General features: G+C 35.1%; 1 protein-coding gene across 1 annotated transcript; it reads left to right on the plus strand.

Annotated features, from left to right (window-relative positions):
• The first annotated feature begins 23,863 nt into the window (after positions 1-23,863).
• On the plus strand, positions 23,864-25,806 carry LOC131033712 (uncharacterized). The gene has a single exon (XM_057964987.2). It carries the CDS (start codon positions 24,398-24,400, stop codon positions 25,277-25,279), a length of 882 nt encoding a protein of 293 aa, XP_057820970.1. The 5' UTR covers positions 23,864-24,397; the 3' UTR covers positions 25,280-25,806.
• The last annotated feature ends 1,568 nt before the right edge of the window (positions 25,807-27,374 follow it).

The raw sequence follows: 27,374 nt of genomic DNA on the forward strand, positions 1-27,374 counted from the left end.
ATTGAAAAGTGATATCCTTTTTAAGAAGTTGAGTAAAAGGAAAGGTACGATCCGCAAGCTGAGACACGAACCTACGAATAGCTTGAATCTTTCCTTGTAAGCTTTTAAGTTGAGACACATTTCTAGGAGGTGGCATGTTGACAATAGCATCTATTTTCTTAGTGTCCACCTCGATCCCACGATGCGAAACTATGAACCCTAATAGTTTTCCACTATCCACACCAAAAACACATTTTCGGGGATTCAAGTGCATGTGATATTTACGAATTCTTTCAAAGATTTGACGAAGCATTTTAAAATGATCCATGCGAAGAAAGGATTTGGCTAAAATATCATCAACATAATCCTCTAAAATCTTATGCATATAATCATGAAAGATAAGGGTCATCGCTCGTTGATAAGTTGCACCAGCATTTTTAAGTCCAAAAGGCATCATTATCCAACAAAACGTACCCCAAGGAGTGGTGAAAGCGGTTTTGAATTGATCTTGAGGGTTAATAAAAATTTGATTGTATCCTGAAAAACCATCCATGAAGGATAACAAGGCATGTCCCGCCGTAGAATCAACTATCATATCAATGTTTGGAAGAGGAAAGTCATCTTTTAAAGAAGCCTTATTTAGATCCCAAAAGTCGGTACACATTCTTATTTTGTTGTCTGGTTTAGCCACAGCGACAATGTTTGAAATCCATGGGGAATAGTCAATAGGGCGGATAAATCTAGCCTCCAATAATTTTTCAATCTCAGCCTTAACAAGCAGAGCCACCTTAGGATTCATTTTTCGAATCTTTTGTTTCACGGGCTTAGCATCAGGAACTAAGACAATATTATGAGTAACAATCTTAGGATCTATACCAGGCATGTCAGAGTATGTCCAAGCAAAGATCTCGGGGAATTCATGCAATAAATCTTCATATTGTTTTTGTTCCTCTTCATCCAAACATTTCCCAATTTTAATAACTTTCTCTTTATTGCAAGGGTCCATCTTAACATCAGTGGTTTCACTTATGAGAAGATTACTTTGTTGAGGAGTATCCTTTAACTGAGGGAATTCTTTCACAATCTCATCATTATCAATCTCTTTTCCAAAATAGGCTTCAGTGTTGAAACAATAAGGGAGTCCCCTATTGTGATGATAACGAGGAAGAGTGTCATAGGCTCCCAGAAACTCAGCTAAAGCATCGTCAGTAGGGAAGATATCCAAAGCACAGTCACCCGAAGGATCCTCATCAATATACTCAGGATGTTGTATTGATAGAGATGTAGAGATAGCATTAACACTAATGCATGGTCTTTTAGAAGTTTTAGTACGTTTGCAGGGATTATAGCCAAGTCCAAAGGCATAATTGTGAAAATTAGTCTCTAGAGGAACTCTTATCCCTTGTTCATGAGCACCACAACCTTTTCCATGATACCCATGCTTAGCAAAAATGCGAAAACCACGACCATAATGGTCAGCCATTTCAGGAAGAGAAGGTGGTTTTTCATAAGACAAAGAATCAAACTCTTCATAATTAGAGGTGTGAGGAGAAGAAGTTTGAGAAGCGGCCACAAAATTATTACTCATAGATTCAGGTAAGGTTGATTGATTTTTAGCTTCTTCCTTCTTTTCAACTTTAAGCTCTCTAGAAGGAACCTTATATTCACCTACAAAAGTGGGATTGAAATCAAGGGATCCCCAATCATCTTCTTCGAGGATCTTCTCAGGATCAAAATCCTTCTTATGTGTAGTTTCAAGTCGAGAAGAATCTTCTTCAGGAGCTCCAAACTCATCCAAAGAATTTTGATCATCAGAGAGCGAGGATTCATCGATAGGTTTCTTGTTTAAAGAATCATCACTAGATGAGGATGGCTTAGAGGAACCCTCTTTGGAAGGAGATGTTTGTAGACAAGCTTGAAAATTAGTATCACCTATCAAAGTATATGTCTTATTGTTATAGACGAATTTAACTTGTCTATGCAATGTAGAGGGGACAGCTTGCATGCTGTGAATCCAAGGCCTCCCTAATAACAAGTTATATGTTAAATTTCCCGACATAACATGGATAGGAGTAGGCAAAGTAACAGGTCCTACTGTGAGAGGTAAGGTGATGATACCCAATGAAGTCTTAGCCACATTGTCAAAGCCACGAATGGGACGAGAGTCAGGCTCAATAAGAGATGTATCCACATTCATTTTATGCAATAGATTAATGCTACACACATTAAGGCCAGAGCCATTATCTACTAGTGTTCGTCTTATAGCAGTGTCTTTCATGATAACCACAATCATCAAGGGATCATATTGTTGTTGAATTTCACTAGTAGGCAACTCATCTTGGGTAAACACAATTTGAGCTTTAGGATTCATCACAGAGTTAACCAAAGATGCTATATTACTAGATGTATTAGGTGGAGGAACATTCAAATCTTTCAAGGCATCTTGTAACATTCCATGATGAGCGGAAGAAGTTTGAATCAAATCCCAAAGGGATATCTTAGCAGGGGTAGCTTTAAGTTGTTCTATGAGATCATATTCCTTACCCATAACTTGCGAGATACGGGGAGCTTGTGGAAGAATTGGTTGAGGATTAGGAAGAGAAACTGGAATAACAGGAGGAGGATTAGGTTGCCTATTATTTCTAGTGTGATAAGTATGGGCAACCGCATGATAACTCTCTCTAGTTATTTGCTTAGCATAACTGTAAGGACTTATAGGTTTTCTTCCTTGTACGGTGATAATTGGTTTATTTGGAGTACGAAAGAAATCATGATCATACCCTCCTTGAACAGTAAGGAGAGGTAACTTAGGAACTTGAAAGGTGGGAGAAGGATAAGCACCTTGGACTTGAAAAAGAGGCTTGTTATGTTCATTCAAGTTTATCATGTTAACCATTTTAGAAGTCTTGTTCTTGTTTAAAGATTTCGATAAAGCCACAAAGTCATCAAGAGCATCATCCAACAAAGCATGATCATATCGGTTAAAAGGTTTATCTTTTGATTCAAAAGGAGACATCTCCTCATAGAGGGGATTATTGAAAACAACCATGTTACTAGATTCAGGGGAAGAGTTGATAGGAATGTATCCTTGAGAGGAATCATTCGACTTATCTGTCTCATCACACCTAAATGGCATAGTAACAAGGTTTATGAGTTTTTGGTAAAATAAAGGTTTGGCATCCTTAGGGTTTAAAAAATCATCTAAAGCTTCATCTAATTCGTCCTGGCTATACTCATAATAATCATCGAAAGCATGAACATTTTGCAAATAAAAATCTGACATTTTGAAAAGATTGCATAAAATTTAAACACACAATGCAAAGAAACACACTTTTTTTTTTTCTTTTTTTCTTTTTAATGAAAATGAAATGGAAACACACTAAATCTAGATCTAGATCTAACAAATGCAATGCAAGAGGAAGCAATGATAGATTCACGTCGGGTTCACCAAAATGTGTAGGGGAAAAAGCGAGACTAGGTTAACATGCCCTAATCCTACCTTTTGACACACATTACGGAATACGAAAGAGCCTAGAGATATCACACAATTGGCTACTTCTTTTTGTGAAAGAGAGAGCCACGGGATATCTATTAGGATTTCTATTCCCTTGTTGAAATTGGAAGATCAAATGATGCAAGTTCAAACCCTAATCCCAAAATGCAAGTATGAACTAATAACAAGATTGCAGAATTGAGATTAAATAATGAACACCTGTAAATACAGGAATGAAATAAGAATGCAGATGTGTACCCGGAGTCAAAATCGGACTGAAAATGTTTGGGATGGTGGCGCGGGCGCCACTGTCCTGATTCTGTCCTGAAAACTGCACCAGAAACTGCTGTTCTGCACTCTGGAACACTGTCGGAAACTGTCGGAAAAGTTGTCTATCCGGAGGACCAGGGCGCCCAGCGCCTCTGTCCCAGGGACCAGGGCACCCAGTGCCCCTGTCCTGGCAGGACCAGGGCACCCAGCACCCCTGTCCCAGTCTTCTGCTCTGCAATTTGATGCAGAGTGCTGTCTCGACCTGTTCTCTCCGGATCTGTACCCTGCGGCGTCGTCCGAGTCCCAAAACCTGCACTTATATCTGAAAAATGGTGTATGGGCGGCTATATAGGGTTTTGCCTTAGTCAAACCCCTGCTTCGGTGATTTCCACCTCCACGAATAGCCAAGTTATTTTGTAAAATGTATTGTGTGTGCAGACCTAGTGTGTGTGCAAGGTCCTAAAATGCAAGAAAGAAAACTAGAGCAACCTAGAAAGTAAACCCTAATTGCTTGTAAATGACAATGTAAATGCTCTAAATCAAGATGCAAAGTGATATAAAGCATGAATAAATGATATATTGAAACTTATGCAAAGACATGAAAACAACATGAAATCATACCCAACCCTCAAGGGGGGAGTACAAGCCAATCTTCAGTCGGTAATCTCCTATTGTTCTTCAATGTCTTCCAAGCCCTAAGTGGATGAATGAAATTGATAGATGCTTGATAGAAGGATGTTGAATGTTGTTGAAGTCTTCAAAGATCTACTCTTTCACTGCATATGAGGTTCCTGAAAACAAAAATCTGATCCTTTCAAATGAAGAAAGAGAGCTCTTATGTATGAAACCCTAGGTCGTAATTTCATCTTTTGGCCGACCTAGAGATTGAATATTCCACCAATTTCTTGGGGTTAAGCTTTATTTTATGATTGGATTGTGCTCCCAAAATTTCGGGAAAAATGTCCGGGACCATGTGCACTCCGAGCGCCACAGTCCTGACAACTTTTCACCAAATTTTCAGGGCCGTCTGATATGATGATTTTAGAGAGAATCCCGAAGTTACAGGTGATTTCGAGATGTTTTGACCCCGAAACCAAGCCCCCAAGTTTGAAATAGGACTTAATTAGGGTTTTTGATTGAGTGATGTATTGGAGGAATAAAATGCAAAGGGCACGCTTTAGCGAAAGGGCCCAACTTTATGATGCAAAGGACGATGAAATAGGACCTTAGACCTAATTAATTTGATTAATTAAGTGCTAAAGGAGAAATGCAATGCAAAATGTAAAATGCACTAAGGTGGGTGCTAAACTAGGTGTGAAATTGTACCACCCTAGCAAGTGCGTACAATTTACGACGCTACACTGGTGAACATAAAAATCTCCAAGTGCTGATAAGTATTGGCAAGAGATGATAGGTGTTGACATCAATGACAAAACCATATCAACATATCCAAAATGCCAACAATTCTCTATCAGTTTCAAATGATTCACTAAGATGTCTTTAAATAGACATTTAAATTTTATGTCGGCCTAAGGAAATCAAAACACAATTTCCTAGGTGCAGTGTATCTAGACAAGTAATAATAACTCATCACAAAAATGATCGTCAAGAAGTTGGTGCTGGTAACTCATCACAAAATCAAATACCGATTAGAACAGTCAATACCAGTTGGAACAAAATAGCTGATCCGTTGTTCTGAAATCTTCCGCTTGATCTCCATCTTCATCTTTATCTTCATTTTGATGTTGACTTAGTGTAGCCACAGGTTATCTCTTAAGCACATAATAGTTGACACAAAGTACTAGTTAGAGATAAGCCTTAAACATATCGGTTGACAGTGTAAACTGATTGAAGTTACACTGGTAGTCAATGTAATCATATATGTGTGTGTGTGAGAGAGTGTTTCATTAATGACAACATGTGATGAATACATTACAATCATCATCAAGCCAATAGGGTGTTGTCCTAAACTAATAATTTACAAGTATTTGAAAGGTTCAGCATAAAAAGTCTTCAAAAATCCTAGGTGAGTATCCCACCCACTCTTCAAGTTATCCAAAACTATGATGAATGCACTAAATATAGTAGCATGAATCTCTAATTCCCTTAGATCAGATGACACTGACTGGGCTATCTCCTTCATACAGTCCACCTTATTACTTAATATGGTGTCCAATTGGGTGGCAATCAGGTTCCAGAGTTCACCTACTCTTCTCAAAATTTTGTCCTTGTCCGCTTGGAGGCTTGAGATCTGATCATTTAGAGCTATAATTCACCCTTCAACGCTTCTGGTTAATGTTACATTAGGATCAAAAGATTGAGAAATACTAGCAAGCTTGCCCTGGCAAACACCTATCTACTTATCAATATCTATAGTGAATTTAAGAAAAATCAGGCAAGATTTATACAATTTACCACCTTCTGATAATGTATCAAAAATAATCTACAGTCTCTTATTTAGTCTCACACTATCATCCTCAATCATCTTCTGAAAAGTTTGAAGTCTAACATCCTTAAGCTTATCCAAAACTTTTTGAGTACTCATCTTCTCCAAAGATTCAAAACTTGTATTTACACTATTAATCAACTACAACAATCTACTGGATGTGGTGTTATTGGAATCTATTTGTACATTTGGAGCCACCTTCTACAAAACATCTACTGACATCAAAATTAGCCTTTTACCCTTTGATTCTGACTTCACCAGATCTTGACTGGCCTAGGCTTGCACAACAACTGTGAGCATAAGCTTCTCTATAGGAGACATCTTTCCAAGATCAACAGAACTATCAAGATTAATAGGGATCTGAGGCAGGGTTCCTATAACTGAAGGAGTGACAATTGTCGGTTCAGCTTCACCTTTACCTTTATCAACCTCAGCAACCTTGGCCTCTACGTTCTTAGCATCCTTCTTTTTTGACTCATCCCCTTTATCTTTTGTGTCGATGTCGCCACTGGGTGCAGTATCAACCCTTAGGGGCTACAGAGTTGTCAACCATAGGAGGAACATTACTTGTCTCAGCATCAACTATAGTGTTACCTTGGTCTTCTATATGATCCTCTGACTGAGTTTCAACCTTCTGACTTGTGGAAAATACCTTGCTTCTCTTCTGGTTGAGATGGTCTGATTGCATCCTGTACAAAGGGTCATGTTGAATTATCTTTTTTCCATATCTCCTTTGTCTCTTTCCTCACCTCTTCCATGTTTCCAACCATCAACTTGTTAATTTTTTTCTTGCTTCAAAATTATTTCTTATTAGTCTCTTCAATCAGCCTCTTGACTTCATCATGTATGATATAGGTACAAACATTTATTAATTCTCTCTCCTTCATCTCCGTATCAATCTTACTGGCAGTCATTCTCCTTGCATCTATAAGGCTATACAAATCTTATGGAATGGTCTTCTCTAGCTTAACTAATGTTTTTCTAAAATTGTGTAAATATAGTACAACTGCTTCTTCAACCTTCCTTTGATCAAATTCTTCTAAATTCTCATAATAAGCTCCAATATTCTTCAAGTTTCCATCTACAATTATTTCATCAATTAGTTGATCTGCTAATAGTGGAGGAAAAATTGTGAACTTACCTTGTATGTCACTAGACTCAAGGTCTTTATCAAGTTGACCTTTGATCTGCCTATCTCTTTTGGATCTTCTAATAGGAACAAGATCATATTTCTCCTTCTTTCTTTGTTGGGCTCCACTGGAATGTGGCTTCCTCACCACTCTAACAAACTCTCCTTTCATCTTCACCTTCCCTGCTTCTTCCTTAGACTTAGTTTCTGAAGCCACCAAAGATACTGTAACATAGGTCCTTTTAGGCTTATCCTTCTACTTCAACACACCTTTCCCAGATGGGCTAGGTTCTGTAGATGGGCTAGGTTTTGTAAGAGAATGAAAAGGATCTGAACAAGCAAGTGTAGTGCTATTCAAACAGATCAACAAATCCCCATTGTTTTCTAACAATTACAGTAGTTTGAAATCCCCTAACCGGGTAAGCTCTAACAACCTTGGTGTTATTCAAATCCTCTAACTAGGTGGTCCATTATCTTGGATTTCAAATCCTCTACCGAGGTTACTCCTCATAGGGTATTTCTTCTAACAAGGCATTATAGTCAATCCCTTAACTGGGAGGTCCCTAACAGGATCTGTTCTTAACGAGACTTTTTGTAAAGCTTTAACAGGCTTGTCTCCTAACAGAGTGAACTTCAAAAGAGTTCAGATAGTTATCTTGTGAGTCTCATCTCACCGTGGTTTTCCCCATTTGGATTTCCACGTCAAAAATATTGTGTCAAGTGGTGAATATTTTTGTGGTTATTTTTTCTATGGTTGATTTGCTTAACTACTTAGTCCACTTTGATAAGTCATGATAACCGATAGCAATGTGAATTAAGGTTTTACTTTTGTCAGTAAAGTATTTGGATGTTTATGAGTTTCAAGTTGTTTACTGTTAATCTATTGTAACAGTCAAGCGGTTTAACTTGACAGAGATATTGCATTTATAGTTCTAAGTTTATTTTGAAGAGGTTGATTATGAGATTGGTGAAAGTTTATATCAGTTTTTCTATCTACTGATTCACCCCCCCTGCCCCCCCCACTTCTTAGTAGTTGATCGAATCCTTATTCTCTCATCATACCATCAATTGGTATCAGAGCATCTTAGGTCCTCTAAGGTCTAAACCTAATAGTTTGAGGTAAAGATCTTGTAGAACATGATGAAGAAGGAAGGTCTGAAGTTTAATAGAGAGAACTATAGAGTATGGAGTGATAGAATGAAAATTTATATCAAGATTAGGAAATCAATACTAGGAACATGTTGGTACTCAATATGTTGCACCTAGTGGGATTATGACTAATGATCATAAAAAAGAGCAACAAGAAAACAATCAAGCACTGGAGGCTATTATCAATTCTTTGTCTGATGTAGAATATGTTGATGTCCATGGTCTGGAGAGTGCAAATGAGGTATGGAATAAACTTGAAGAGATTTATAGCGGTGATGAACATGTGAAGATTGCTAAGGAAGAGAGTCTAAGAGGAAAGTTTGATGACATGAGAATGGCTGAAGGTGAGAATATCCAATAGTATAGTCAGAGGATAAAAGAGATAGTTGGTGAGATCAAGAGTGTTGGTGGTAAAGTGGAAGATGCCACAGTAGTTGGTAAGGTGCTGAGAACCCTGCTACCAGTCTACGTTATCCGATTTGCAACAATTCAGGAGCTAAAATAAATTGACAAAACTAAGGTAACCCTTGAATCCATCATTGGTAAGCTTGCTACTTTTGAATTAAATGGTTATGATGGTAGTGTTTAGAAATCTGAGTCTACTTTTAGAGCTTTAGTTTCTAACCCATCTATAAGGAAAAGTAGAGATGTCAGTTACAGTTATGAATCTAGATCCAGTAGAGAAGTTGATGATGAAGACAGTTTGGTTGAGCTTGAAGCATTGTTGGCCAAGCGGTTTCCCAAAGGAACTGATACATATAGAGGTAAATTACCTTTGAAATGTTTTGCATGCAACAAGATTGGACACATTGTAGCTAACTATTCTAATGGGGATAATGAGAACAAGCGAGAGAAGTTCAAGAAGTACAAGGGAAAAGGCAAAAGAGATTGTCTTATTGCAGTTGATGGTGGTATCACTAATGAGGAATCTGAGGGTGATGCTAATGAAGACATTGTGTTTGTAGCCATTAAAGAGGAGATATCTGATCAGAAGGCTTTAGTTTCACACATGGATAATTTTGATGATTGGATCATTGATAGTGGTTGTTCACATCATATGACCAGTGACCAGAGCAAATTTCTTTTTTTGAAGGAATTCAATGGCGGAGTTGTAAGATTTGGTAATGACTCACCTTGCATGGTTAAAGGTAAGGGAACTATTTCTCTTAATGGAAAGAGCAGTGCAGATGATGTCTACTGGGTTGAAGGATTAAAGCACAATCTTTTGAGTGTGGCTCAACTCAATGACATAGGATATCCATTGGAGTTTAAGAATGGTACGTGCAAAATATATGGGAGCAAAGGTGAACTGATTGCAACTGGCAAGCAGACTAAAGGTAACCTGTTTCACCTGAATCCTAAAGTCAACAACTGTTTAATTGCTAAAGTAGATGATAGCTGGCTTTGTCATAGGAGATTTTGTCATATAAATTTTAATAACATTGTTAAAGTGAGTAAGTCCAAGACAGTGATGATGACATCCTCAACTTTCAAGAGCAAATCTTTGTCAGTGGAACATCTGTAAGGAATGTTAGTTGGGAAAGATGACATCCTCAACTTTCAAGAGTAAATCTTTGTTAGCGGAACATCTGTTAGATTTGGTTCATACAGACCTCTATGGACTAATAAGGACTAAAACTATTCAAGATGATAGATATTTTATGATCTTCACTGATGATTGCTCAAGAATGATGTGGGTCACACTCTTGAAGGATAAAAAAAAGCATTTAGTAAGTTCAAGGCATTCAGGGCCTTAGTTGAAAAGGAGAGTGGTAAGAAGATAAACTGTCTGAGGACTGATCAAGGCGATGAATTTACTTCTGAGGAATTCACTAGATATTGTGAAGTAAATGGTATCAAATGACAACTTTTTGCATCGAGGACACCACAACAAAATGGTATTGTAGAGAGGAACAATCGGTCAATTGTTGAAGCTACTAGGACGATGTTGATACAAGGAGGTGTAGCAAAAACTTTCTGGAGAGAAGCTGTCAGCACAACTATCTATACTATGAACGAGATTTTGGTAAAAAGAGGTAAGGATAAGGCTCCTTATGAATACAGGTATGGTAGATCACCTAATGTTAGTTATTTCAAGATATTTGGAAGCAAATGTTTTATTAAGAGAGGTGACTATGTTATCAAGTTTGAGGCTAAAAGTGATGAAGGTATATTTCTTGGTTATTCCACCAAGATTAAGGTCTACAAATTTTATAACAACCGGACACACATAATTATTGAGAGCATTGATGTTTGAGTGGATGAGTATCATTAAGTCTCAGGGGAAACTAGTGTGGAGAAAAAGGAAGAAGATCCTTGCATTTTCTTTTTGGAATCAGAACTTGTGAAACTTGAAACCGGTAAAGAGAATGTTGTTGTGCCAGTTCAACCGCAATAGGTAGGTTCAGAAGAAGATGATGATAATGAAGAAGAAGAACCTGGAGATAATTATCATGTTATTCTGAGGTATGTGAGACTAAATCACAATCCTGAACAAATTATTGGAGATAAGGATACTGGAGTGTTAACCAGAAGAAGAATTAGAGAGAATTCTTGCATGATCTCCACTATTGAGCCTAGAACTGCTAAGGAAGCATTTGGAGATGATCATTGGATTAAAGCTATGGAGGAGAAGGTTGAACAAATTGAGAAGAACAATACATGGACCCTAGTTCCCAATCCGGTAAATAAAAATGTGATAGGTACTAAGTGGGTATTTAGGAACAAGTTGAATGAAGATGGTGTTGTAGTTCGAAACAAAGCTAGATTGGTTTGCAAAGGTTATGCACAAGAAGAAGGAGAAGAGTATGGTGAGAATTTTGCACCAATGGCCAGATTGGAAGGTGTCAGAACTTTAATTGCATTTGCAACACAAGGGATTCAAAGTATATCTGATGGATGCAAATTCAACATTTTTGAATGGAATACTAGAAGAAGTATACATTGAGCAGCTAGATGGTTATGCTCTAACTGGTGAGAAAGACATGGTATGAAAATTGCACAAAGCATTATATGGATTAAATCAAGCATGAAAAGCATGGTATGAAAGGCTTCATTCACACTTGATGAAGATAGGTTTTTCAGAGAACCAGTGAAGATAGAAACATATATCTCAAATCTGAAGGAGATAAGATACTGGTTAGTGAAGTGTTTATAGATTATATCATATTTGGAGGCAATGATGACATGAGAAATGACTTTGCAAGTGAAATGAAAACTGAGTTTGAAATGTCTCTAGTTGGAGAGATAAAAAAATTCATAGGCTTGCAAATTCAGCAAATGAAGAGTGGTATTTTCATCACACAGTCTAAGTATGTGAAAGAGATATTAAAGACATTTGGTATGAGTGATTGTAAACCAGTTGGGACACCAATGGTTATAGGTTGTAAGTTGTCTAAGGAAGATGAAGCTACATCTGTTGATGAGAAGGAGTACAGGTCAATGATTGGGAAATTGCACTATATTGTTCACAACAGACCGAATATAGCTCATGCAGTTGGTCTAGTTGCTAGATTTCAGAAGAATCCAAAGGAAACTCATTTGATAGAAACCAAGAGGATATTTAGATATTTAAAAGGCACTATTGACTATGGATTATGGTATCCATATGAAGGAAACTTTGACTTGAAGGTGTACACAGATGCAGATTGGGCAAGTAATGTTGATGATAGGAAAAGCACAACCAGTGGAGCATTCTTTCTTGAGGAAGACTTGTTTCATGGGGTAGAAAGAAGTAGAGTTCTATATCATAGTCTACTGCAAAAGTTGAGTATGTTGCAGCTTATATGAATTTTACCCAGGCTATCTGGATGAGGCACATTTTGGAAGGTTTCAAGATGAAGTTTACAGAACCTGTAAAGATCTTGTGTGACAATACCGGTGCCATAAATATTTCCAAGAACCCTATTTTGCACGCACGAACCAAGCATATTGAATTGAAGTATCATTTATTGAGGGAAAAAGTGCAGAGTAAAGATGTGATCTTAGAGCATGTTTCTACCAAGGAGCAGCGTGTAGATATCTTTACTAAACCTCTGCCTAAGACTACTTTTGAGTATCTTAGAAGTCAGCTAGGGGTTGTACCCCTTCATGAGGTAAATTGAGAATGATGTAGAGTACATCAGTCCCGGAGCTACTTGAAGAATTTTACAGTAGGATTGGTGTAGAAGTGGAGTTATTCCACAAGGGGAACATCAAGTTGCAGATTGTTAATAATAAACAATAAAGTTTTACATTGCATGTTTTACTTTCACTTTGGCATTGTTGTCAAAGGGCGAGAAGAATTGTATGATTGACAAAGGGAAGATCTATAGCCAGTGTCAAGCTGAAGACAAGGAGAGTACATGGTAAAATGTAAACCAGGATTCATGTTCACAATCACAGCAATCAATGGTATTGATATTTGTATTGCCATCAATGTCAAAGGGAAAGATTGTTGGCATTTGCAAGAAGATTGCATTAATAAAATATTATGTTGTAATTGATATCAATTAACTGGTAATGATATTATTATAATGTTGTTTTGTAACTAGTAGGAAGAGCTAGTGAAAGGAACTCTGACCGATCGGTAAGTTTGTGGAGTGAACCGATGTTGCTAAGTATTGGAGAGTTGACCAATAAACCCTACCCGTTGATTTGATAAACCCTAACTGATTAAGTTTGGTGAATTGGTTATATTGGTTATGATCTGATGATGAGTGGTAGTGATTATGACATGTATGCATATTGTATGAAGAGAGTTTCAAAGTGTTTTTGGCGTGTTGAGATAACATTTTTTGTCTAGGGAATGAGCAAGTATATTACATGTAATGTAAAGCGTGTGATGAGTTACTGAGTTTGATGAAGTGATGATCAAGGAGTGATCAAGGATTTATTGAATGATGTGTAGTGTTATGTAATCCAACGGTCATACTTGAATTGACTTGTTTGTAATCTCTATGAGAGAATTAGGTTTTTGTTGTGTTACCGACCTAGTTGATTTGTTTATAAGATTGATGAGTTGTTTTGTTTTAGAGTTGGCAAAGTTTTAGTTGAGTGTTTGGTTGCCAAATCGGATGATGTATTTGCAGTTTGTGTAAAGGCAAATTGGAGCATGCAAAGGATTTGAACAAGCAAGTGTAGTGCTATTCAAATAGATCAACAAATCCCCATTGTTTTCTAACAATTACAACAATTTGAAATCCCCTAACCGGGTAAGCTCTAACAAGCTCAAGGTGTTATTCAAATCCTCTAACCAGGTGGTCCATTAGCTTGGATTTCAAATCCTCTACCGAGGTTATTGCTCAGAGGGTATTGCTTCTAACAAGGCATTATAGTCAATCCCTTAACTGGGTGTACCCTAACAAGATCTGTTTTTAACAGGACTTTTTGTAAAGCTTTAACAGGCTTGGTTCCTAATAGGGCGAACTTCAGAAGTGTTTAGATACTTATCTTGTGAGTCTCATCTCACCATGGTTTTTCCCATTTGGGTTTCCACGTCAAAAATATTCTGTCAAGTGGTGAATGTTTTTGTGGTTATGTTTTCTATGGTTGATTTTCTTAACTACTTAATCCACTTTGATAAGTCATGATAACCGACAATAATATGAAATTATGTTTTACTTTTGTTGGTAAAGTATTTGGATGTTTATGAGTTTCAAGTTGTTTACTGTTAATCTATTGTAACAGTCAACTGGTTTAACTTGACAGTTTAATCTTGACAAGGATATTGCATTTATAGTTCTAAGTTTATTTTGAAGAGGTTGATTTTGAGATTGGTGAAAGTTTATATCAATTTTTCTATCTACTGATTCAACCCACCCCCCCCCACCCTTAGTAGTTGACTAGATCCTTATTCTCTCATCATACCATCATAGAGAACCACCAATCATTATCTAGACCAGTTCTGATAGACACCCCATTGTTAGAAACAACAACAACTAACTCTACCATCTAAGCAATAGAGGACCTATAAATTTGATAGTACAATGTGCATAGATCATAAACATTATATCTAGAACTGCACTCCATAATCTTCAAATACCTAAGGAATGTAAATAATTCTTCCACTGGGACATTAAATACTTTTTCCTACATAAATATTGTTTCCTGTATAATGAAACTTCCACTACACCAATCTTCCAAAACACCTCAAACTTGCTCAATATCACTACCAAATCACACAACAACATCATAGCATTCTCCTTTGGACCATCTGCAACATCCACACTATGCACAACGACATCAATGCCAACACCAAATAGGTTGACATCAATGACAACACAATTGAACATAACTCAAGTTTCCAGTAGAGTTATGTACAATGACATCATAATTTATGTATAGTCTTTTTCCATACACAAGGATATATAATTATGGTAAAATGTACATGTTAATCTTTGTCATTCTTACTCTTTTTTAACTATAATGAAATATATTTAGAAATTCTCTCAAAAGAAGGCAACTTCAAGCTTTTTGTGTCCAAACAAAGTGTCACATGAGTTAAAAATAAGATCTATGTAAATAAAAGAACTATATATACTATCAATATCATTTTAAATTATGTATAATTTTTTCATACAATTATGTATATTAATTGTTATACATACGTACATAAGTCTTTATTGTCCTTGCTTTTAATTATTGTAATTCCCAATTAAAACACGACTTTTGTGCAAAAAATCACGATCTTAAACATGAAGATATTGATCTAGCACTCTTGAATAAAAAATTCTCTTGCCCATCAATAAAACCAACATAGAAATTACCATCAAAGATTTTCAAATTAAAGGCTAACTTGGAGTATGTGGGAGACAACCAATCACCCAAAACATGAAGAGATTGACATGGCAAATGAGAATATAACACTCTTAGTAAAAAACAACTATCAAAAAAGAAAAAAGGGGTTCACCCCGCAACATGACGGTAAGTCACAAGCCCCAGTATGGACCCGCTGTGTTTGTAGGTAGTTCGTTTCCCTGCAGGTTCCTCCGTTCTTGGCTAGTGTTGCAACGTGTACGGTATGCGGTCCTTGGTGCTAGTCAAAGGGGTGTTAATGCTCGATAACAATGAAAAACTTGGTGGAAGTCTGTGTGAGGTGTTATTGCAGGTAGTGCACATTCCTGGTTGGTGGCACGATATGGTGGGGGGCAGTGCTTGGAGAGATAAGGAGGAAAAATTGGCATGGTGAGATAAGGAGACTTTACGAATTGATAAGGTGGCCTGAGCTTCGTGGATGGAAAGATAAGGTGGTTTCACGATTGATGGAGTGATAAGGGGTTCTTTCTCGTGGGTGATGACGTGGTGAGGTAAAGCTACAAGAGTCAAATCTAGGAGGTGTTAATACCTCGGCAATGTTACCACAGGGATGGGATCCCCAATGTGATCCCGCTGATTCAAAGTTCCAGTCAAAAGTGTAAGAGACCCAATTACCAATCTAAAAAAAAACTATCAAATAAGAAAAAAAGTTGTACAAGTCATGAAATACCATAAATAATGAATTATATTTACAAATGCTTTCAAAAGAAGGCAACTTCAAGCTTTGTGTGTCCAAACAAAGTCCCCCATGAGTAGAAGATGAGATCTATCTAAATAAAAGAGCTATATATAGTCAATATCATTTTAAATTATGTACAGTGTTTATCCATACAATTATGTATATGAATCATTATTGTCCTTACTTTTAATTATTATAATTTCCAATAAAAAACAGACCCTTGTATAAAAAAATGTGGCCCTAACATGATGAGATTGATGTGGCACTTTGGAATAAAACTTTATCCTACCCATCAGTAAAGCCAACATAGAAATTGTCATCAAAGATTTTGAAGTTAAAGGCTAGCATGGACTATGCAGGAGACAACCAATCACCCAAAAATGTAGAGATTGACATGTCCTATTACAATAAAACTCTCTTAATCAAAACAACTATCAAATAAAACAAAGTTGTACGAGACATGAAATACCATAAATAATGAAGTGTATTTACAAATGCTTTCAAATGAAGGCAACTTCAAGCTTTTTGTGTCCAAACAAACTTCCACATGAGTAAAAGATAAGATCTTCTAAATAAAAGAGTTTTATATCCTTATCAATATCATTTTAAATTATGTATAATCTTTTTCATACAATTATGTATATGAGTCATTATTGTCCTTACTTTTAATTATTGTAATTACCAATTATAAAAAGTCTCCCATTAACGACAAATAAGTTTGTATAAATAATGGTTATGTAAAATGGTATGACAAATTGTTTGTGTTAATATTTATCACTCTTACTCTTTTTGAACTATAATATCAATAATAATTTATAAAAAATGGATCCTATACCCAAAGATTATCCTAAACATGAAGAGATTGACATGACACACTAGAATAAAACTCTCTTAGCCAAAACAAACATCAAATAAGAAAAAAAGTTGTACAAGCTATGAAATACCATAGATAATGAATTGTATTTACAAATGCTTTCAAAAGAAAGCAACTTCAAGCTTTACGTGTCCAAACAAAGTCCCTCATGAGTAAAGATGAGACCTATCTAAATAAAAGAGTTATGTACACTATCAATATCATTTTAAATTGTTTATAGTCATTTTCATACAATTATGTATATTAGTCTTTATTGTCCTTCCTTGCTTTTAATTATTGTAATTTTCAATTATAAAATGACTCAAGTGCAAAAAACCATGACCCTAAATATGAGGAGATTGATATAGCACTTTGGAATAAAACTTTCTCCTACTTATCAATAAACCAAGAAAGAAATTACAATCAAAGATTTTGAAATTAGAGTATAGCATGGAGTATGTGGGACACAACCAATCACCCAAAACATGAATACATTGACATGACAAATGGGGGTATAATACTCCTAGCAATAAACAACTATCAAATAAGAAAAGAAGTTGTAAGAGTCTTATAATTATTACAATTTCTAATTAAAAAAATGACATTATTGTCCATGCTTATAATTATTACAATTTCTAATTAAAAAAATGACATTATTGTCCATGCTTATAATTATTACAATTTCTAATTAAAAAAATGACATTGATGTAGCACTTTGGAACAAAAGTTTCTCCTGACCATCAATAAAGCCAACATAGCAATTTTTATCAAAGATTTTGGAGTTAGAGGCTACCATGAAGTATGTGGGAGACAACCAATCACGCAAAACATGAAGAGATTGACATGGCAAATGAAATGAGAATATAGCATTCTTAGTAAAAAACGATTATCAAATAAGAAAAAAGTTGTACACAACCCATGGAATGCCATAGATAATGAACTATATTTACAAATGCTTTCAAAAGACTTGACAACTTCAAGCATTACATGTCCAAACAAAGTACCCCATGAGTAAGAGATAAGATCTATCTAAATAAAAGAACTATATACACTATGAATATCATTTTAAATTATATTGTCTTTTTCCATACAATTATGTATATGAGTCTTTATTGTCCTTGCTTTTAATTATTATAATTAAAAAAAAAAAATTATTTCAATTTATTTATTTATATATTTTTATGGAGAATTATTCATCCTCTTGAGCTAAGAGCCAATGACTGAGGGGTATCTATTTCATCAAATTTGCTTGGGCAGATCCTAAAATCATCCTTATGATGTCGAAGCCTTGCACTCAACAAAACTTGATCCCTGGTGGGCTCATCAAGAACCTTTCAACTTTATTAGTAGAGCAAAAACCCATTGACATGATTTCCATTTAAAATATGACCCCGCACAAAAAGCCATGACCCTAAACATGAGGAGATTGATGTAACACTTCGGAATAAAACTTTCTCCTACCCCTCCAAGCAATTACCATCAAAGAGTTTGAAGTTAGAGGCTAGCATGCAGTATTTGGAAGACAGCCAATCACAAGATTTCCCATGTCAAATACCATCCAAAAAGCATGACAACAACAACTAGGAATCCGTTGAAAAAGGGGCGGGGGAAGTGGCCAAACACACTTACAAATAAAATAAAAATAATAATATCTTGAAATAGGCCCTTTGAAACCGAAGTCATCTAAAGACGGTGTTCATTTCCCCTAGAATCATGCAAAAGAAATGAGAGCAATAAAGCGACAAGCTTCCAGCGTGAGGTCATATGCCGCGTAAAAACACAGGTTCCCCTCAAATCTCTTACATAAAATATGAATATTATACCGTAGCCATACAAACGCGTTGTCGGTGGAAGACACCCTTGATTGCCGGTCAACAAACGTGTCATAAACGGCACGTCAAAAGAGTATGAATTTACCGTACACGCGGATTCACCGGCTGAAACCGGCCCTGCCGTCATCAATATTCTTTCTGAATAACAGTTCACTAAAATGATTTAAGCCTGCCTTGGTTATTTTTAACGTGTAACGGCAGTTTAAATGCGCATTCAATTTTTTAATATTAAAATATTCCGCCACAAGTTGCCTGTTTAGGCCTGCATTTATTGCACTTGTATTCTCTTTACCTAATTATTCTTGGATATATGCGCGTCCCTCTATTGACAGCCTTTATTTTGTTGACATTTTTTTACTATAATATAGTTTGACTTTAATGGGTGAATTTTATATGTCAATTGGGTCGAAGAATGAAGACCACCCATGGACCATAGTGGCCTCAAAGTCATACTTTGCTTTCTCTAGAATGACCTTGCAATGGATTCAAAGTCATAGCTTTCCCTGTAGTGTGACCTTGCAGTGGTTAGAATGTCAGACTCTCTCTGGAATTCTGGAATTGCTTTCAAATCTATGACTTATATGCCACCTTGATACTAAGTGTTTAGAAGCCTTCATGATCATTAATGTTAGAGGTGTATTAGATCTTATGGGCTTTTAGTTAGCTTTATGTCATTTTATGTTGAGTGTTTAGAAGTCTTCGTGATCATTAATTTTAGAGAGGTTTTAGATCTTATATATTTTTACTTAGCTTTATGTGTTAATATTTTTTATATTTATTGATCTAATATTGATAATGTTATATCACTTTTAGAACCAATCTAATTTGATTTATGATAGTCGATTTATCTTTAGACATGATCATTTTTATGATCCATCTCATAGATATGACAATGAGAGTGATCATGTCCCCCATTTTCAAATTTTGAATGCATAAATTTCAAGGTTAACAATATTGTTGTGTGATCATTACGTGTATGTGGACACCAAAAGTTTGAATTACATATTACATAAAAAAAAATTCAACCTATCTAATTTGGTTTATAATAGTCTATTTATCTTTAGACATGATCATTTTTATGATTCTATCTAATAGATATGATAGTGAGAGTGATCGCGCCCACCATTTTCAAATTTTGAATGCATAAGTTTCAAGGTTAACAATATTAGCTTTATGTCATTTTTGGTTTGATGTTTCTGATATTTATTGACAAAAGACTTCAACCTAATTTTTGATTATGTTATATCATTTTTCTGAACCTATTTGATTTGGTCTATAGTAGTCCATTTATCTTAGACATGGTCATTTTTATGATTCTATCTAGTAGATATGATAGTGAGAGTGATCACATTCCCCACTTTCAAATTTTGAATTCATAAATTTCAAAGCTAACAATATTAGGGTTTGACCATTACTAGTGTATGGGCACTAAAAAGTTTGAATTATATTTATAGGTGTTATGTATTTAAAGACAACATCCTAATACATTTACACAAGAAGAAAATGATTCCACCATGGAAAACATGGAGTAAGAAAATATCAAGAGTATTAAAGAGTATTTCTCTTCTTCAGGTAATCAATCATCCTCTATTACTACAAACAACTCATCAATCTTTCAATAATCAACAAACAACGTCCATTATTAAATAAAAGTACATGTACACTTATTAGCAAGTGCACAAGCTTCAATGATAATTAGATTAGCAATAATTATGGTCAAATTATCTAATTTCAATAATTTCTACTCTCTAACCTAAATCCATTTTTGAATCCTATGCATCAATCTTCTATCACAACATTATATTAGTCAATTTTCACTCCATCATTGATTTCAATTTGTGCTACCGTAATCCACCTCATTTCCATTTCTTGTACGTGTTCATTTATAATTTTAGTTAACTTGTTGTTGTCAAATTAAATACTCAACTATTAAAATATCTAGAAGGTTTACATTTACATTTAATTTATACACATTTTAGATAATTTGAAAGGTGTGTTTGATCTCCCTTCAATCTTACTCATGGTAATGAATGTATGAAAATAAGATTCATGAATACTAGGAAGTAAGCCACACTAAGGAGTGAAAATCGTAAAGTAGAAGCATTAAAGTATTCTCTATAACAATAGTTTAGTATAATAGTGTGATTTTGTAGAAAAAGAAAGTCCATATCTCACCCTTTTACTCTCTCGTTTTACATTCACTTTGGCCTTTTTATAAACACATTGTCTGACTCAATTTGGTTTATTATATATATAAGCTAACACAATTTTCAAACACAATCCCATAACAATCCTTGATGGTCTAAATCGACCCTCACTACGTCCATTCCTACATCCTAGAGTGGGCCACGCGTGGATTTATCCCCTAGATAGAATTACACACAAAACCCTATCCTATTAATTTAAATGCCTTTTTCTAACTTTTAAGGTCAATAATTTCAAATGTTTTGATCATTACCTATGGGCTTGAGCACCAAATATTTTAAATGCTTAGGATATTGTATCTAGGACAAGCCCTAGAATATTATCCAAGATCAAGAAAAATCAAGGTCGGTTAATAGGAATTGATTTATAACATATCAAAAAGCATAAATATTGCATCAATAATAACATTAAAAAGTAATACACTAGACATTTGTATTTTTTATCTTGTATCTATTTGGTCATATTATAAATTTAAAAAAAGGATTTGACTCACTATTAAGGGTGTTTCATTCTTACCTTGTATACAACAAATCTTCAAAGTGCTTTTTAGCGCCCCATTTGTCCAAGACATGGGTATAAGTAAGGGTGAATGGGACTTATAAATATTACAATAAATAATACAATCACACATAAATAATATAAATAGACAAATTTATGGGTGTGGATTGACCCTTAGTAGTCTTATATATGTAGTATATATCCATCATTGTCTAACATGTGGAAATATAATTTCATAATTTCAAATCCAATTATTGAAGGAATACTATGTAATAAAATATCTACTACTAATAGACCTACGTTCACATATAACTAAGAAACATTCTAAGTGTCTTCTCCATTTATTAGTCATAGTTCACATTAATTTAGGTTACTTTTTATTTAATTGATTTATCATTCATTAGACATTAGAATATTATAGGGTGTATTTTATTTCCTTACATTTTGGTTAAACTGCAATTCATATCTCACCTAGGTTTTATTTTAGCCATCATTCTTCTATTTTACGATTTTTAGATATGATAAATTGCTCTATATTTTCCTTATCATTTTTTAATTCAAATTTTACTAGTGTAGTTACTATTTTATCTAGGATTTAGCCATTCATTAATTTTTACTTTGTTGATCCCTCTTTGTTTTCTTGTCATTGCTAGATCTTAGACATGGATAAATTCTCCTAAGAATTTTTGTAGTGGAATGAAACAACAAATTCTATTAATTCATAGTTTAAAATACTAACAGATTTTTCCACAAAGACTTATAATAAAAATGAGACCTTAGTCTTGTATTACAATGAAATATAGGCAGAAACAATGCATGATTCCTCAAATTGCCATCTTCTAAGCTAATATGCAATATGAATCTCCTTGATCTTTTGAACTATTAATTTGCTATAAAGCTTGATGACCTAATATAAACTAATTATAGGTTTGCAATGCAAAATACCTAATTTTTTTTTTATAGAAAACAAGGATGAAATGTCTTGGCATTGACCATGAGTGTAATACATTGCCCTCTAAGCATATTGTAAATATTAGGGTTTAATATTATAGGCTTGCATCTTTGATCTCTGAAGGGAAACATGTAGATGCTCCCTCTTATGACAAAAAAGGTAAGATGTGTGCTTTGAAACTCAATGCATTTGTATATCATGAACATTTCTAGGACAATAAATCTTATGATGACTCTAGTAATTTGCGCAAAGTTCAAATACATGACACATAACTAAATTATCTCTTCTTTAAGTGAGGTTTATAAGTCACACCACATTAATCTAGATGAAAACACTTAATGATGGCATGACATTGTAGAATACAACGTCATGAAGCTCATCTTGATACAAATGCATTATCAAATAGTAAAATAGTCGTGTTGAAAACAATGACTAATTAATGAATTAACCTTTGAAGTAGAAACAAGATGATTGTAATTTCAATTTTTTGCAACCCTTTTTAGTATTTAGTTTATTACAATCGACATTGTTCAATAGAAAAAACTAAACAAGATGATTTTAACACTCCTATATACTTGTAAAACAAAACTAATATGAAAGAAAACATTTTTTATTAATGCAAAATTGATCTTACACCATTGATGCACTTAAATCGATTTTACCACTTGTAAATTGATCATTACATTTTACAACACTCTAATCAAAACAAACCCAACAAAATTTGACAATTGAAAAAAAAAAAAATATTTTGACAAAAGAATATACTTTTCACCCTTTCAACACAATTATCATACAAACTATACTATTTATCAAAATTTTAATATTTTTACCATTGACCAAGGTTAACGAAAGAGGCTGATTTTTAAATAAAGCCAAGAGCCAAGTCAAGATCAATAAAACCTCCCTTATGAATTATCAATCCTAGTTAGATATTTTCCAATTATTTCATATTAAACTAAGAGCACCTTCACCCTTCCACCTCATTTTCCTATTAAAAATATTATAAATTGAATTAAATGTTACACAAAAAATTTAAAACTAATATTCCCAAAATTTGTCGAGTCATCCTAAACCCATGTAAATTAAACCCACCAACTCCTCAATGCAACCCCCTCATGTTCCACTTATCTGCACATGTGTAGAGGCAACCAATCCCCTTCTTCCAATTAGTTAACCTTTTTTTCCCTCTCATCTCTTATTCCCAATAACTGTTTGCGTGGGTACATGCTAATAAAATCCAAAAATCTCTGGTTTATTAATTTGGTTTTCGATATATACATTGTATATGACAAAACAACTGTTGACTTTTTATTAAAGAAAACATATACACACTGTATATACGCACATAAGACCACAATTGTAGCTGCCCCGGTCTGCTGGGAACGGGTCCATGTAATACGGGTACCCGCGTTGCCACCGCAAATTATACTGCGATAATCGCGTTGCGGTAGGCCCGCTAGGACGTATATACACAAAGCGTTAAGAAATACGATTTGACTGGATGGATATACACAGTACGGTGGATGGATACGCACAGTATTGCATTCTCTCGTAATTAAATAGGGAATTGGATACACACAGTTTTAGGACCTCCTGTGCTCCTCCGTTAAAATCTATCTAGTACTCAACTCTTGTTTGCGCAGCATGTAGGTACATGGTAGGGCTATATGTATATATAAATTATATATACTTCGGTGGCCTAGATTGTTATACAGTTTTTAGTAGGGCAACCTGGTGCAGGAAGGACTGATTTTTTTTGGTCATATTTGTGTAATCTTTTTTGTTTGTTTGAAGTATTTAGATTGGGCGTTCGTTGAGTTCTTGAAATAGTCAGGGGTATTCAAACGGATTTGGCTTGGACTCGGAGGACTCTGTGGATCGGATTGAGGGAAGATTTGCATAAATGTCGCATTTAAGTCCAGAGTGTTGAGATTGTGAAGCTTGTGGAGCTAATTTTGGCTGGTTTGGTTTAATTTTGGGTTGTAGAAATCTGTAATTCGGGCTTAGATGTGGAATTGTGATTGATTTGACAGAGCTCAGGGTGGGGGGGTGATTTAGTGTAGAAAATTTGGGGATTTCTGTAAATTTTGTAGGGGATTAATTTGGGGGCTTTAGTTATGGGGAAGGCGGGAAGAGATTGGATGCAAGTTTATGCAATCTACGGAATGGAGGAATGGCATTCTCTGGTGTTGACGCTGCTTCAGGGGAGTGCTTTAGGGGTGTCGTCTTTTTTATTTATGACTTATTTTGGCCCAATCTGTACTTTTTTAGCCGGATCGTTTCATTTTCTTCCCATTCATGCCTGGAGCTTTGTGGCTGGTTTTGTTGGATCACTCATGGCGCTTCTGGCGGTTTGCTACTTCGTAACGGCCGCCAGCATCTGGTATTCCGACGGGATTCTGCACTGGAAAATGGCGCAGAGGATTGTATCAGTGGTGAACGACTGGTCCAATGTGAAAACCGCCCTGGACATAGGGTGTGGGCGCGGTATTCTGCTCAATACCGTGGCAATGCAGCTGAAAAAGGAAGGCAGCTGCGGGCGAGTTGTCGGCGTAGATCTGTGGATGGATGGCCAGAAAACCGTCTCATCCACTCTCAGAACTGCCGCCATTGAAGGCGTGCAGGAGAAAGTTACATGCAGGAGCGGAGATGCGAGGAATTTGCCTTTCATGGACAATTATTTCGATGTTGTGGTTTCAGGTCTTTTTCTGCACACCGTCGGAAAGGAGTTTGGCTTCAAAACCCCTGGTGCGGCCGCGGAAAGAACAAAAGCTTTGCAGGAGATTGTGAGGGTTTTGAAGCCCGGCGGAATGGCGGTCGTTTGGGATTTGATGTGCGGGCCGGATTATGTACAGAGGCTTCACGAGCTCAAAATGCAGGACATTAATATTTCTGAGTGTGTGCCGGCTTTTATGATGCAGAGCCATGTCGTTTCTTTCAGGAAACCCTACTATCAAGTTCAGCTTAATGGCCATGACTGGAGAAGCAGTATTGCATGAAGCTGAAACCAAATTACTCAAATTCTGCTGTAATCTTAAAGTTTACTATTATTACTGCTGCTGTTATTATTATTATTACTATTATTCATATCTATTTCTGAGTTCATCCGAAGGATGAACGACTTTTGTAAATCCAGAGAAAAGTGTAAGTCCAGAGAAAGGTAGGATTACAGTGTTAGATTTAACTGTAGAGACTTGTTATTTTCACAGATCTTCTCTTTCTTTTGAAAATCAGCCATTGTAGAGAGCAGACAGGAATCTGTGCTGATGAATTGTAAAGCAGAAAGGAAAAATTATCTGTAAATCTTCTGGTTATGCAAACTCTATTATTTTGGGGTTGGTTGGTTTTTTTTTTCGATTCGAATGTAGAACAAAGAATAAAAGCTGTCGTTTTCGATTAAAATCAAATCTGAAGAAAGGGGTGAGACATGGGGCAAAACAAGCACCATTGTTGCTGTTGTCAGAATCGAAAATTATTTATTTGATCTAGAAAAAAAATGACTGAAGTTATTTATTTGTTTTTGTTATTTTTGGCTTGCAGTTTGCATTTTTATTCCTTTTAATTTCAATATTAGTGGCTGCCCATGTTCAATGTGACACATGCTATAAGTGGAGATCTTGTGTTTAGGTGTGAACATGTTGGAAAATATTAAAGCAGAAAAGTGTATACCTCCTAACATTTTTTCTTTTGTTTTGTATAACTTTGGACATATGCTTATGTCTTTGTAGGTTAGAAAAATGTATGCTTCAAAATAATTTTCTTCTTGTCTTTGTAGAATATAAAGTGCATACTTTAAAACATCTTTTTTTCTTATTTCACATTACTTTGTATGTATGCTTGTGTCTTTGTAGAGCAAAACAACATACTTTAAATACGTCTTTTTTCTTGTTTTACATGACTTTGGATCTATACTTATGTTCTTAAAGGAGTTTTAGAATTAACTAGTTTGGACAAATATTTATGATTTTAAAGAAAATTTTAAAATTATTGAAGGAGGATGAATGCTTATGTTATTATAAGCACCTTCTTGTTTGGACCTATGCTTATTCTTAAGAGACTCCTCCAATTAACTAGTTTGAACAAATGTATATGATTTTAAGAGGATCCTTCTAAAATTAACAAAGGTGGATTAATGCTTATGTTATTAGAATCATCTTCAAAAGCCTTGAGTTATGTGTTAAGGGTGTTGTAAGGGTGAAAAGGCCATCCTTATCAACCATTTTTTCATTTTAGATTCATTTTTTACTCTTTGTTATAAATACAATAAACTAGTGTTCAAATGACCTCTTTTAATGCAAAGAGTTGTCACATAGCTTAAACTAATTTAATTTTAAGCCTCTCTACACTAGTGGTTTGTGCCCAATCTAATATATTGTTCTCCATCTTGATTCATAATTGCAATAGTGTAATTTGGATATTGGTAATTATATCTATAATAACAAATTTGATATTGGTTTAGCATGGTTATTGCTTAGAACTATACTTAAAATTTTGATATTAGTTCAAAATCATGCAATTTAACCCCTAAATTTTTTAATTCAAATTTAATAATGGGGCTTTTAGGTTTGAATATCTATTTTTTTTTATTGTTTATTAATTTTTTATAATAGATGGAGATTGATCTTGAAAGTTCTTTGCATCATTATTTTCCATTAATAAGTCCTAATTTGAATCCTAACATGATCATGACTCACGAGAAAAATGTTATGGTTGGGAGTTTAGCTGCTAGTTATCTTGATGGATATGAACCATTTAATCACGATGACCATGTTGAATGAATGGATTGCTAATATGGTGCTTTAATTGGGCAATGCCTTTTTTTATCTTAAATATTTGGCTCATGATGCTAATTTCTCTACTTTGGTTAACATTCTCCATAATTTGATTAATAAGTCAAATGATTTGGAAGCCCTAAATGGTATAAGGAAAACGCTATGCTCATCAAGTGCTTTGGGGTATGTCTTCCCACTTCCCTCCCTATCTTCTTTCTCACATGTGCCTTGTAGATTTCTTCTACCCTTTAAGGTAATGCTATATGATAATCTCTTTATTGTGTTTATTCCTCTCACGATCGTGATTTGGTCTTGGGCAAGT

This window comes from Cryptomeria japonica, chromosome 7, assembly GCF_030272615.1.
Source record: "Cryptomeria japonica chromosome 7, Sugi_1.0, whole genome shotgun sequence".
NCBI lineage: Eukaryota > Viridiplantae > Streptophyta > Pinopsida > Cupressales > Cupressaceae > Cryptomeria > Cryptomeria japonica.